General features: G+C 43.8%; 1 protein-coding gene across 1 annotated transcript in view; it reads left to right on the top strand.

The window, feature by feature from the left end:
* The first annotated feature begins 1,130 nt into the window (after positions 1–1,130).
* Positions 1,131–14,253, top strand: part of ITIH2 (inter-alpha-trypsin inhibitor heavy chain 2) — a 46,380-nt gene continuing 33,257 nt past the window's right edge. The window contains exons 1-5 of the mRNA XM_025396221.1: positions 1,131–1,509; positions 3,095–3,169; positions 5,091–5,123; positions 6,904–7,073; positions 11,434–11,538. Of these exons, the coding sequence (XP_025252006.1) occupies positions 1,426–1,509; positions 3,095–3,169; positions 5,091–5,123; positions 6,904–7,073; positions 11,434–11,538 (467 nt within the window). The 5' untranslated portion in view covers positions 1,131–1,425. The remainder of the gene's footprint in view (positions 1,510–3,094; positions 3,170–5,090; positions 5,124–6,903; positions 7,074–11,433; positions 11,539–14,253) is intronic.

Raw genomic sequence — 14,253 nt, forward strand, 5'->3', positions numbered from 1 at the left:
GGGAAAACATGCCATTAGGTCTTAACTGCCCAGAAACAGTATCTCAGCCGAGAATGCAAAGCTGTGGCAGGATTTTTCCCTGAGGGGTCCACTGAGGCACCCACTGGCCAAGGTGGGTGCTCACCTAGTGCAACCTAGGCAAGGGAAGGGAGAATCTGTTTTCTCCCTGCCGTTATTTCAGAAGTTATGTTTCCCCAGCAGATACACGGCTGTGCAGTTTCAAAGACTGACGGGAAACTAGGGAGGAAAGTGCAGATAACTCTCTGTTGCATGCCTTGTAAATTGGGCTTTAAATGTTGCAAGGAACTCCAGGATCCCAGAAGTTGGCCTGGGGTGCTTGGTCCTGAGGATGAGACAACCTCCCTTGTATTGTAATTCTGCCCACAGCTGGAGCTTCCTATTTCACTGCTGCATCCAAGAAGTTACATTTCCTGTTCGTTGCAAGAAAAATAGAATCTGACCAGGATGGAGGCCAGGCATGGTGGCTCACATCTGGAATCCCAGCACTTTGGAAGGCCAAGGCGAGCAGATAGCTTGATCCCAGATGTTCAAGACCAGGGTGAGCAACATGATGAAATCCCATCTCTACAAAGAATAGCCGGGCACAGTAGTGCACACCTGTAGTCCAGGTACTCTGGAGGCTGAGGTGGGAAGATTGCTTGAGCCGGGGGAAGTTAAGGCTGCAATGAGCTTTGATCTCACCAGTGCACTCCAATTCCGAAACCGGGGAGTATTGATTTGCCACTGACTTGAGCCCGGCTGATGGGGGCAGCAGGACAGACACTGTTACCTTAACCAAAGGCATTCACGAAGCATCCTCACTGAAGATCTGCCCTAGTATCCTGCACAGCCACTTGCCTGGCTCTTTATAGGTAACAGGTAATCAGTCATCAGGGAGGTGAGGAAAACGCGCACAATGAATTCTTTGCTCAGAACAACCACTCTGCGTCTTCTCCCACTTTTTCTACATTTTTTCTGCTTTCATTTAGATCAAAGGATTTTGTTTCTGGGAATAGTTCTGCACTTGGTCCTTTAGAAAGGATGACAATTATCTTTAGGTCTCTCTGATTTTAAGATCAATAGAAATCAGCAAAATCCAAAAAGAGAAGAAAAAAAAAGCACATAAGAACATTCAAGCACATCCATCTGCCCCTGACTTGTCCTCGCAGTGAGCGACTGCTTCTGACTTTGCTGTTTGAGTAACCTCTGGGTGTTCGATCCACCCCCACAGCTCAAGTTTGAGCTCCAGAACAAATATTTGTCCCAATTTTGAGCAAAGTTAGAGAGTTTTTTTTCTTCTTTTTTCTTCTTTCTTAAAGCGAACGGGACTCCTCTGCTGTTCCTTTGAACTTGGTTCAGTAGGAAGAAGTGATATCCTTCCCAGGCCATCTGCTCTGGGGAGCTTTGGCAAAACTGTCCAGCAAAATGAAACGACTCACGTGCTTTTTCATCTGCTTCTTTCTTTCTGAAGTATCAGGCTTCGAAATCCCCATCAATGGACTTTCTGAAGTAAGTACTTCCAGATCACTCCTTGCTGTTGGCCTGCTCATCAGCTCAGTAAATAGCCTATTGCAATTGCTATTCAATGGCCTTATTCTGTGTGTAATGGAAACTTAAGATAAAATTCATCTGAGTGCAAGTGTTTACTGTTATAATTACTGGAATGTGTATTTACCTTTTACAGCATTCACAGCTTTTGCATGAGAATTAAGTCAAGCTCAGTGGGCAGGCATCAGAGTGTAGCATTTATGGAGCACAGCTGCTCACTCCTCATCTAAAAAAATGGGGGTAAGAATAGACCTAACCCAAAGGTTTGCTTTGAGAATTAAATGGCACAGTGTAAACTCTAGCAGAGTGCCTGGACTAGTAAGTGCTTCATCATTATTAGCTGTTATGATGACGAAGAAATATTATCACTCTTTTACTAAGAGTGTAAGAAAAGTCATTATCAAAGCACACTGTTTTCCATACCTAAGTGAACAGTGATACTTGTAATAAGGACACTTTCAGTATTCCTATTAAAGGGGAAGACAGAAAGAAGGGTGGAAAAGTACAAGAATAACTCCCACGGAGTGTAGGTCTCCACTTTTGTCCCTTAGCCATCTCCAATGTAAGGAAAGTCTTGGACTGAAAGTCTGTTTCTGAAAGTCATACAAGAGCTATTTTTATGCCAGAAAAGCAAAGTGTGTTATGGGAACATCCCAGCAAACGCGAAGGCTTATGATACTTGCAGAGTGGATTACCTACAAAAATGCCAGAGAATATGACGGCATATTTACAGAGGGAAAATATCACTCTGTCTGCTTTGAAACTATCATATTTTCCAACACTTAAAAGTCACCAGAGTGTGTTGGAAATCTCAAATGGAAGCCAAGACATCCAAATGCGTTTGTGCTTTTTCAGTCATTTCTAACTGGCATTCCTTTTAGAAAATACCTCCATTTTTAACTTGGGGGAGATGTATGGTTCATGTCTGTCCAGTCAGACACTGCAAATGCCTCCAGGGTCTACCCAGTTACTTCCCCAGACACCCACCTAATCACTGGGTTGTTTTGATCCCTGTCTTACTACCCGCGGGCAAACTCAGAAATGAATTCCCGTGTCCAACAAATGCGAAGGTGTTGTTACCTTCCATTCGTACACCTCTGAGACGTAACCAGCAAATAGAAATATACTAAAGAAATCATTTGATACAAAATTGTGACTGCCCAGAGGTAGAGGAAAGAATATAAAATAATGAATACCAACAGCTATCTCTTTGGCTCTAGATCTTTTGGAAACCATCATTCTCAGCAAAGTAACACAAGAAGAGAAAACCAAACACCACATGTTCTCACTTATAAGTGGGAGCTGAACAATGAGAACACATGGACACAGGGAGAGGAACATCACACACCGGGGCCTGTCGGGGGGCTGGCGGTTGGGGGAGGGATAGCATTAGGAGAAATACCTAAGCTAAATGATGAGTTGATGGGTGCAGCAAACCAACATGACACATGTATACCTATGTATCAAACCTGCACATTGTACACATGTACCTCAGAGCTTAAAGTATAATTAAAAAAAAAAAGTTAAAATCCTAATTTTTTTTAAGTTTGTAGACTATGAAGATCTTGTGGAACTGGCCCCAGGCAAATTTCAATTGGTGGCAGAGAACCAGAGATATCAGGTATAGTAAGCTTTACTTCCAAAAGGGGGGGGCAGGAAATGAAAGAGATTATGGCAGAAGAAGTAAGATAAGTGTTAAGATGCCTTCTGCTAGATTTTCTTAAGAGTGTTTTTTTAGCACAGAAGGGTCCAGTGCTCTTACACCTTGGTGGAAGAGATCACCCAGGTGAAATCAAAAGGGAAATTCACACAGCTGCTTAGCAGCCTTCACGCCATAATGCTCAAGTTAGCCCTTTAAAGAATACGTAACTCGGCACAGTGGCTCCCGCTTATAATCACAGCACTTTCGGAGGCCAAGGAGGGAGGATCACTTGAGGCTCGGAGTTCCAGACCAGCCTGGTTAACCCAGTGAGACCCTATCTCCGCCACCCAGCTGATATACATACATTAGCTGGAATGCACCTGTAGTCCCAGCCATTTGAGAAGCTGAGATGGAGGATCGCTTGAGCCCAGGAGTTCAAGGCTGCAGTGAGCTATGATTGCAGCAGCCTGGGCAACAGAAGGAGACCCTGTCCCCACTCCATTTAAAAAAAAAAATCACATGGCTATGTGTTTTCTTCAACACTTAAGATTCTGAAATTATTTCCTGCCTTATGGGGAAGGATTTCCTGTTAGGAAGACTTTTCTTCTTTTAGCGATGACAGACACTTCCCCTTGCAGCCTTACAATCTCCTTCCTCTGGTCACTCTGAGAGCACCTAAAAAGGAGAACTGGCCACACTGGGAGCTGCAGTCCTGGAGGCCACCAGCGGCAGTATAGACAAAACCCTCTAATTAAGGAGATGAGTAGTCTGGAACACCAGGAAGGGCTTGGCTCCTTCCCCATGGAGCCCACATGCTGAGAAAGGAGGTATTTACGGAAGCAGCAAACTCTAAGCTAATCAATGTCTTATTTTGTATGGGTATGAATTTTCTACTTTCTGAAAATCCAGGGTTTTTTTGTAGACCAATAATATTAAAATCCAATAAGCAAGACTTCATGTCACGATTTATTTAGCCACAAGAGGGAAAAATTTGTCATTGAGCATTGCATTCAAGAAGTCTACAAGAAGAGGTCAACCATTGACTTTACCATGTCACATAGCACAGAACCTCAGTTCACCCTGAATCAGGCGAGCTGAGCTTCTATCCAACACCTGACTTCTTGGATCTATTATTAACAGCTCACCAAACATTACATGTTCACCCACCACCCTTAAGCCATTCACTTTCAAAGTCAAGGGAATCGCCTTTGTTCCTTTCCGCAGGACAGTCAAGTGTATGGATAATCTCCTAGCATGGTGGTTAAAAGCATAGAATCTTCTAGGTGCCAGTCACTGTGTTTGGCTCTGGGGTTACACCGCGGAGGAAATACATGAAAATCCCTGCTTTTATGTAGCTTAGTTTAAAGGAAGAGACAGACTTGAGTTAAATAATCCCTCAAATAGAATGAATCATTATGAAACAAGGTGAGTGCGCTACAGGAAGGGATATGCTACTGCGAAAACACTTAGTAAAGGAAACCGGCCTAGTCTTGGGGCATTAGAGATGTTCACTGGAGGAATTCTGCTGGAGCTGAGATCTGAAGGGGAGACTCAAAGTCTCCATTTGACAGAGTAAAAAACAGTAAATAGCATCAAGGGGATATACACCACCCAGGATGCATTTGGTTGTATATTTTTATGTAAAAATTACTTGTTCTAGCATTATATCCAAGAATGACATGCACGCCACCAAAATTGGTAAAGAAAGGTGTTGAGAAACTCACCAGTGGGAAAATAGTTTCCAAGAATGTTCAATATGTATGTCTCAACTTCAGTGAATGAATAACAGCTCAGTAGTGAAGAAAACTAAAATTTCTTTTTTGACTGAGAAAACAGTTTTGGCCCTCAAGGTAATACGTGACATACAGTTGAAGAATGATTGTCTAACTTCCTTTCACAGAGAAGCCTTCCAGGAGAATCGGGAGAAATAACGGTAAGTTGACTTTGATGCTGTTACAGATTGAATGATTTTCCTGCTAATAATTCCCAGGAAATCAATTTGGGTGTCTCTTTGGTCTTCGTCACCGAGTATTTACCTGACTTTCGAAATACTGCCTTGCTCAACTGTTTGGAAGTGTTTCTAAAATTCAGCATTAAAGAGTACAGTCTTTTCAGACAGGAGAGAAGTCACCAAGGGCTGAAGGGGCCCTTCTTTTGATTTTCTTGAGTTTTGCCATATAACATAGGTTCCATCCCACTGTATAAATTTATGGATTTATTCCAACTTAACCATTTTAAGTGTTTATTTTTACGTTTTTATTTTTATTTTTTTGAGACAGAGTTTTACTCTTCTTGCCCAGGCTGGAGTGCAATGGTGTGATCTCAGCTCACTGCAACCTCTGCCCACTAGGTTCAAGAGATTCTCCTGCCTCAGCCTCCTGAGTAGCTGGGATTACAGGCATGCACCACCATGCCCAGCTAATTTTTGTGTTTTTAGTAGAGATGGGGTTTCACCATGTTGGCCAGGCTGGTCTCGAACTCCTGACCTCGGGTGATCTGCCTGCCTCAGCCTCCCAAAATGCTGGGATTACAGGTGTGAGCCATCACTCCCGACACCATTTTGATTTAAAGTATGACACCTGACAGCTTTGGATAATAAAAGAGTGCCCGTGGGAAGGAACTCTTAAATACAAAATGGCCCAGGTCCCTGAGATGTTCAGAGTAGACCATCCTGTGGCAAGAAAACAACCTGAGGAAGTGGTTTATGTTGTGCTTCCTGCCCTGAATTGGCAGAAACGGCCAGAAGTGCACACTTCAGAGGGAGGAAGGACACGTAGATTCGCCTGGATTTTATTTTAGCTTGAGGTGAGCTGCATGGTTAGTCAAAAGGTTTAATGTTGGACTACAAAGTTTGGGGAATGAGACCTGGTATTGAGACAAGTCAATTCTTTTGGAGAAAAAGGCGAAATCTAATGGGTCCCATAGTTGTCATAGACCTGAAGGAGCTTGCAGCTCTCAGTCACCTCCTGAAAGACATGGGTTTCTAGGACCTTGCCTTTGAGAACACTTACATATGAGATCCTTTATACCGGAGCTGCTTTAAATCAGTAGCGATTGGGTAAGGAGGTCCAGAGTGTTGGACCAATACTTATATCAGAATGCCTGGTCCAAGATCAATGCCCCTTGCTTACACCCATCACTGTTCTCCTAACTTGTTTTGACTTGAGGGAGGAGAAAAGGACTGCAGATGAAATTGTAATAGAGGAGACTAAAGAAGGTAGAGAGCAGTAAGAGGGGTTGGTAGAGGCCACATGTGTGTATCCACCCCACAGCACTCCTGTCTGACCCTAACAGAAGATACAACCAGGGTATTGTTGAGGAAGATTCAACCTCGCAATCCAGTATCCTTTCCCCAGCTGATGGTCCTGCATTTGGAGTTATTTCCTGGACTTCCTCAATCCAATCTGGCTTCCCACAACCATTTTCTACGTGTATTCTAATTTTTGAAAAATCATTACTTATAGACTCACAGGGCTGAAAATGCCTTTTAGCTCAAAGTATCTTGAAACGAAGGCAGACTTCTGCTCGTTGGGTGTTCCAAGAAGTTAGGAGAATGCTTAACAACACCCGAGTTCTGCCCTTATCAAGGCCTCGGAATTGTTCTGCTAGTAAAACAAGGAAAATATAGTGCTGTTAACATCAAATGCTCTACATTTGATGAAGTTCTGTGTGATTTTTCAATTAGTACCATTATGCTTTCTTGCCAATTTCAGGAAGAGGCTGATCAAGTAACTCTTTATAGCTATAAAGTCCAGTCTACTATTACTTCTCGGATGGCTACTACCATGATCCAGAGCAAGGTGGTGAACAATTCCCCACAGCCTCAGAATGTCGTGTTTGATGTTCAGATCCCCAAAGGAGCCTTCATTTCCAACTTCTCCATGTGAGTAACTTCTGTGTAGAGCCAGAAATTGTAGATGCTCTATTCACAGAATCAAAACCACTCATAGTTAGAGTGGACCTTCATGGCCAACTCTCCCAGTGGCACTTACCTCCAGAACTGTGGACCGGCTGGATGGCAAGGGTCATTGTGAGGTTGGTCCCAATAATTTGCTCCTGTTCAAAGCATTAGAATTTGTGAATTATTTGCTTTTTATTTCTAATAAGCTAAAGCAAACTTAAGTCTATCTCTATGGTAACAACCTCATACTTACTTGCATTTTAATATACTTTCTTGGGAGGAGAAGAATATACTGGGTTGCTCTGGCTTATAGCAAACCACGTAAGAGCATGTGCACAGCAGGTCAATGCCATCTGCCATATGTTTCTCTGTAGGAAAAAAAAACAAAAAAAAAGTTGAGAACCACAGATTAAATCCAATTACTTATCCAGTGCTTGACCTCCTCTGTAACACCACTTACAAGTGTGTGATGATTTCCTTAATGATAAACTCACTTTTCCCAAGGCAATCAACTCAGTGGTTGACAGCTCTGTTAAGAGTCCTTTCTTATACTTCATTTAAATATTTTCCACTTTCTACCCAATGTCTCTAGTGATAATCACATGAATTTTTAAAAAGCTCTCTACAAAATACATATTGAAGTGTTCATAGATGAAATGATGTGCCATCTGAGCTTGGCTTTTTTTTTTTTTGAGATGGAGTCTCACTCTGTGGCCCAGGCTGGAGTGCGGTGGCACCATCTCGGCTCACTGCAAGTTCTGCCTCCCGGGTTCACACCATTCTCCTGCCTCAGCCTCCCAAGTAGCTGGGACTACAGGCGCCCACCACCATGCCCAGCTAGTTTTTTGTATTTTTAGTAGAGACGGGGTTTCACCGTGTTAGCCAGGATGGTCTCAATCTCTTGACCTCGTGATCCACCCACCTCAGCCTCCCAAAGTGCTGGGATTACAGGCGTGAGCCACTGCGCCCGGCCTTGAGCTTGGCTTCTTAACAATTGAGGTGGAAAGCATGAGAGTTTAGACAAATTAAGACTGGCTGAGTATTCATAATGGTGTAGCTCAGTGATGGTTTCATGGACATCTCATATGATTCCCTCTATTTTCCGTGTGTTTGAAATTTTTCATAACGAAAAAATGTTAAACTACTCCAATACTTTCCAAACAGTTAATGCCAGTTATCTTATCCACTTGGAGCCTTCGTGTATCAAAGTTAAATATTCTCTGTTCCTCTAAATGGAATGATTTCTATGTCCAAATATCAAGGTGGCCACCCCAGAGTATGTTCCAAGTGGTCAATGTCCCTCTTAAGTTGCCAAGAACACAGCAAAGTACCGTGCATAAAGTCTGGCTATTTTTTTTATGAAGACATTAGGCTGAGTTACTTCTCATCCACTTTTGTCTTTCATACACCAGGGTAATCAGTGATCACTGTGGATAAACAGTAAAGGGTTCAACTACCATGCACTTTGGCAATCATGTGAACTCTATTTTCCGAACAGAACCAAGCAGGCAGAAAAAGGCATTGTGTCACTTTGATTGGTATCCTTTGAATTGGCTTTAAAATGTATCGCTTTTTTTGTCTGCCTTTTCTAAAAAGCAAAGGGAGAAGGGAAAGCTTTTCTGTAGTGGTATTATATGAACCCATGTCTAGAAATGACATTGAAAACTATTTTAGTAAATTCCTATTTTTAAACCACATAATCAGAACTTACTCTAAAGATCTGTTATTTCTGGTTTTTGTTTGTTTTGTTTTGTTTTGTTTTGTTTTTACTTTAAGTTCCGGGATACAAGTGCAGAATGTGTAGGTTTGTTACATAGGTATACATGTGCTATGGTGGTTTGCTGCACCTATCATCCTGTTATCTAGGTTTTAAGCCCCGCATGTGTTAGCTATTTGTCCTAATGCTCTCCCTCCCCTTGCCCTCTACCTCCCGACAGGCCCCGGTGTGTGATGTTCCCCTCCCTGTGTCTATGTGTTCTCATTGTTCAACTCCCACTTATGAGTGAGAACATGCAGTGTTTGGTTTTCTGTTCCTGTGTTAGTTTGCTGAGGACGATAGCTTCCAGCTTGATCCAAGTCCCTGCAAAGGACATGACCTCATTCCTTTTTTTATGCCTGCATACTATTCCATCTTTCATTCTGTTCTTTCTTTACCATTTCATTACATAGAAGATTTGAAGTACAAAGGACAGAATTGTGAAACATGCATTTCCTTTTATCTCCCTCTGCTCTAGGCTGAATTTATAAGACTAGAGAAGATACCTGCTTAATTATCACAACTTAAAATGAGCTGTGTAGACCTATGTACTAGCCAAAATATCCCTTCTACTTTTTTGTCAAGATCCTGAATATTCTATGGGAGATGATTTCCTTTGTCCTAAAGACTTCTTGGCCTTTGGGACTTAGTTATGATTTGATAGAAGCATGATGGCCTTGACCAGCAGCGTGACCTTGAGCAAGAGTCACCTGTCTCCTGGGGTCTGATGTCTCTCATCTAAAGGGGCAAACCCAGAAGTGTGCTTCCACACACGTGCTGTTGGCATTTGGGGCAGGAAAATTCTTCAGTGGAGCTGTCCTTCACATTGCAGGATGACTAACATTCTCGGTGTCCTCCCACAAATGCCAGCAGCACTTCCGAGTCATCTCAACAACCCAAACTTCACACATTTCTAAATTGCTCCTTTGGAAAAGACACTGCCCATTTGAGTACTGGAAGTTTCCATTTACTTCCAAAATTCTGGATTCTACCTCTCTGACCAACCATTACTTGGTAAGGATTAGTTGCTAGCCAGCTAAAAGTATGGTGGAAAGAGACGAGGTGCAAATAGAAGACAGAGGTCCCCAAGGGAGATGGTTTCCAGATAAGCACCACTTTGGCAGTGGACTCACCAGCACCTTCCCCCATTTTTCTCTATTCTTTTCCACCCTTGCAGAGGAGCATAATAGTCCGTCTTCATCAGCTCAGGCTGCTATGACTAAGTACCATAAAATGGGTAGCTTATAAACAACAGAAATGTATTTCTCATAGTTCTGAAGGCTGGGAAGTCTGAGATCAAGGTGCCCAAAGATTTCATGTCTCGTGAGGGCCCATTTCCTGGTTCAGTCAGGATGGAAAGAGATGAGAGAATTCCTTGAAGTCTCTTTTGTGAGAGCACTAAAGGCTATTCATGAGGAGAGACCTAATTACCTCTCCAAGGCCCCACCTCCTAATGTCATCGTCCTAAGAAGTAAGGTTCAACATACACATTTGTGGGGAACATAAACATTTGGTCCATTGCATACCCCACAGCTATGCCAAATTCTTAACTCGCAGAATGACCTGCTGAACCAAAGGTAACGAGATAATTCGGAATTTATCAGTCACCTCTCCTAGTCACATTTGTCATTCGAAGGGGATACCCAAAGAGAACCATTCTTCATCTAAAGGATGAAATTCAAAAATGAGGAAAAATCTAAAAACAAACAACAGTACATGAGGGAAAGGTTTTAGGGTGGGAGCCTACCAAACCCCCCTCAAGCCACACTATCCAATCAATAAAGGAAGTCCTGTCTATAAACTAGTCAAATGCCTCCCTTCTTATTTCTTTTTTTTTTTTTTTTTTTTTTTTTTTTTGAGACGGAGTCTCGCTCTGTCGCCCAGGCTGGAGTGCAGTGGCCGGATCTCCGCTCACTGCAAGCTCCGCCTCCCGGGTTCACGCCATTCTCCTGCCTCAGCCTCCCCAGTAGCTGGGACTACAGGCGCCCGCCACCTCGCCCGGCTAGTTTTTTGTATTTTTTTAGTAGAGACGGGGTTTCACCGTGTTAGCCAGGCTAGTCTCGATCTCCTGACCTCGTGATCCGCCCGTCTCGGCCTCCCAAAGTGCTGGGATTACAGGCTTGAGCCACCGCGCCCGGCCTCTTATTTCTTATAGACACAAAATGATCATTGTCCTCATTCATTAAATCAACCTTGTTGGGTTCTTTGCTTGCTCTTGTTTGTTTTGCTAAGATTACTATTCTGGGCTGGGCGCGGTGGCTCACACCTGTAATCCAAGAACTTTGGGAGGCCAAGGCAGAAGGATCACGAGGTCAGAAGTTCGAGACCAGCCTTGCCAACATGGTGAAACCCCGCCTCTATTAAAAATACAAAAAATTAGCCTGGCATGGTGGCAGGAGCCTGTAATCCCAGCTCCTCAGGAGGCTGAAGCAGGAGAATCGCTTGAACCCGGGAGGCAGAGGTTGCAGTGAGCCGAGATTGCACCATTGCACTCCAGCCTGGGTGACAGAGCAAGACTCCATCTCAAGAAAAAAAAAAAAAAAGATTATTTTTCTGACCAACTGGTTGCCTTCTGTTGTTTTCTAGGACTGTGGATGGCACGACATTTAGGAGTTCTATTAAGGAGAAAACTGTGGGCCGAGCTCTCTACGCACAGGCCAGAGCAAAAGGCAAGACGGCTGGCTTAGTGAGGTAAGGCATGAGTGAGCAAGGCTTGCCCTTGCCTCTCGATGGTGGTTTCCTCTCCTGTCTCCTTCCCACAGCAGCAAACCAGCCTCCGGAAAGGCACAGCACCTGAGCCAATGGCAAACTCTCGGAGCCAGATGGGAGAATTAGGCACTGCAGCTTCTATTTGCCTAAAGGTCCTTCTTCAACCAATGGGTTCTGGGTGATCGCATGCTGGTTGTGCTTACATCACTTGTCTAGCAAGTAGATGGATGTTCTGTAAATAAACAGTGATTTTTCTAAAGAGCGAAGAGAGAAACTACAGAAATGTTGGTGATCTTGTTACAAAACTTAACATATATGCAGAAGGGAAAGTTTGAAATTTGCCTTAATGATTTATTTTGCCTATTTGTAGGGATAAGGCAATTATTTATTTATTTATTTATTTATTTATTTACTTACTTACTTATTGAGATGAGGTCTTACTTTTTTGCCCAGGCTGGAATGCAGTGGTGTGATCACGGCTCACTACAACCTCAAACTCCTGGCCCCAAGCGGGAATGCCTCATCCTTCCAAGTAGCTGGGACTTGGGGTGCACCACCATGCCTGACTAATTTTTTTAGTTTTTGTAGAGATAAGGCCTTGCTTTGTTCTCTAGGCTGGCCTCAAGCACTGCTCCCTCATCGGCCTCCCGAAGTGCTAGGATTACAGGCTTGAGCCACCATGCTGGGCTGCGATACTTAGGTTTTGTTTATTTTTTCCCCTTATAATCTAAGTAAGACCTAGGAATGCCAACTCACCCTCAAAAAGCAGCTTCTCTTCAAAGGGAAAAAAATCTTCAAAGGAATTTTCACCTTCTCACTGCTTGCAGTGCACACTCACTATCAGGCCAAATCCTGCCACGTTTCTTTCCTCATCTTCTCCTCTCCTACATCCCCAAACTCACCTGTAGTTGAACTTCTTTTCCTTTCATTCATGCATTTATTCATCCAACAGAAATGCATCAAACGCAAGCTCTGTACCCGGTTCTGTCAGAGGCAGCAGCACCACAAAAGCAGACACCATCAGTCCCGTACAGGAGACAGACAAGGAACCTGTGACAACAATATCTGTAGTGGGCAAGTGCTAATACAGAAATACAGAGAGGGTACACAAAAAACACTGTGGGAGTTCCGAGTGCCGAGCGTGTAATCCCGTCTGAGGGTCCAGGAAATCCCCCCAGAGGACTGTGTGTAAGCGGAGCCCAGGAAGATTACAGTTGGCCTTCATATCCATGGGTTTCACATTCTCAGATTCAACCAACTGTGGATGGAGACTTGTGGATACAGACGGTTGACCGCACCACACTATTTTATAACAGTGGCTTGGGCATCGCTGGATTTTGGTATCCTTGGGGAATCCTGGAACCAAACTCCAGAGGATACAGAGCACCAACTGTAGTAAACTTCAGCCAGGTAGAGAAAGGAGAGAAGAAGCTCCAAGCAGAGGAAATGCCTCTAGCCTTCCTGCAGGTAAATCAGTTTTTGTTGTTGTTGTTGTTGTTGTTGTTGTTGTTTTGAGACAGAGTCTCACTCTGTAGCCCAGGCTGGAGTGCAGTGGCTTGATCTCGGCTCACTGCAAGCTCTGCCTCCCAGGTTCATGCCAGTCTCCTGCCTCAGTCTCCCAAGTAGCTGTGACTACAGGCACCAGCCACCACGCCCGGCTAATTTTTTTGTATTTTTAGTAGAGACGGGGTTTCACCGTGTTAGCCAGGATGGTTTTGATCTACTGACCTCGTGATCCATCCACCTCGGCCCCCAAAGTGCTGGGATTACAGGCGTGAGCCACCGCGCCTGGCCAGTAAATCAGTTCTTTTACCGTTAAGAATCATTTTGCTGGCCGGGCACAGTGGCTCACACCTGTAATCCCAGCACTTTGGCAGGTTGAGGCAGGCAGATCATGAGGTCATGAGGATAATTACTTGAACCAGGGAGTCAGAGGTTGCAGTGAGTCGAGATCGCACCACTGCATTCCAGCCTGGAGACAGAGCAACTCTGTCGAGAGAGAGAGAGAGAGAGAGAAAAGGAAGGAAGGAAGGAAGGAAGGAAGGAAGGAAGGAAGGAAGGAAGGAAGGAAGGAAGGAAGGAAGGAAGGAAGGAAGGAAGGAAGGAAGGAATATTTTGCCATCTTTATCCTCATTTTGACCACATCACCCATTCATTTATTTGTTTATTCATCCCACAAATACTTATTTATTTGTTTATCCATCCCACAAATACTTATTTCTACCAGAAACTCTTCTAGGCACTGGAGATACTGCAGGGAACGCAGAGCTCCCATCCTAGTGCACCCCTCAGGTAAACATGGTCGCTCACTACAGGCTCTGTCTCAAAGCTTTGCACAAGGTCATGCTCATCTTTTTCTTCAATTATCTCACGCTGACTGTCCATAACAACTCCCCAATCCCATAGGCTGATTATGCAACATCTTACCTTGCTTACTCACTTATTTCTTTTCTTTTTTTGTCTTTATTTTATTTTATTATTTTTGAGATGAAGTTTCACTCTATCACCCTGGATAGAGTGAAGTGCTGTGGCATGATCTCTGCTCACTGCAACCTCCACCTCCCAGATCTAAGCAATTTTCCTGCCTCAGCCTCCCAAGAGCTAGGATTACAGGCACCCATCACCACGTCCGGCTAATTTTTGTATTTTTAGTAGAGACAGGGCTCACTGCAACCTCCACCTCCCCAGTCTAAGCAA

This window comes from Theropithecus gelada, chromosome 9 (genome assembly GCF_003255815.1).
Source record: "Theropithecus gelada isolate Dixy chromosome 9, Tgel_1.0, whole genome shotgun sequence".
NCBI classification, from domain to species: domain Eukaryota; kingdom Metazoa; phylum Chordata; class Mammalia; order Primates; family Cercopithecidae; genus Theropithecus; species Theropithecus gelada.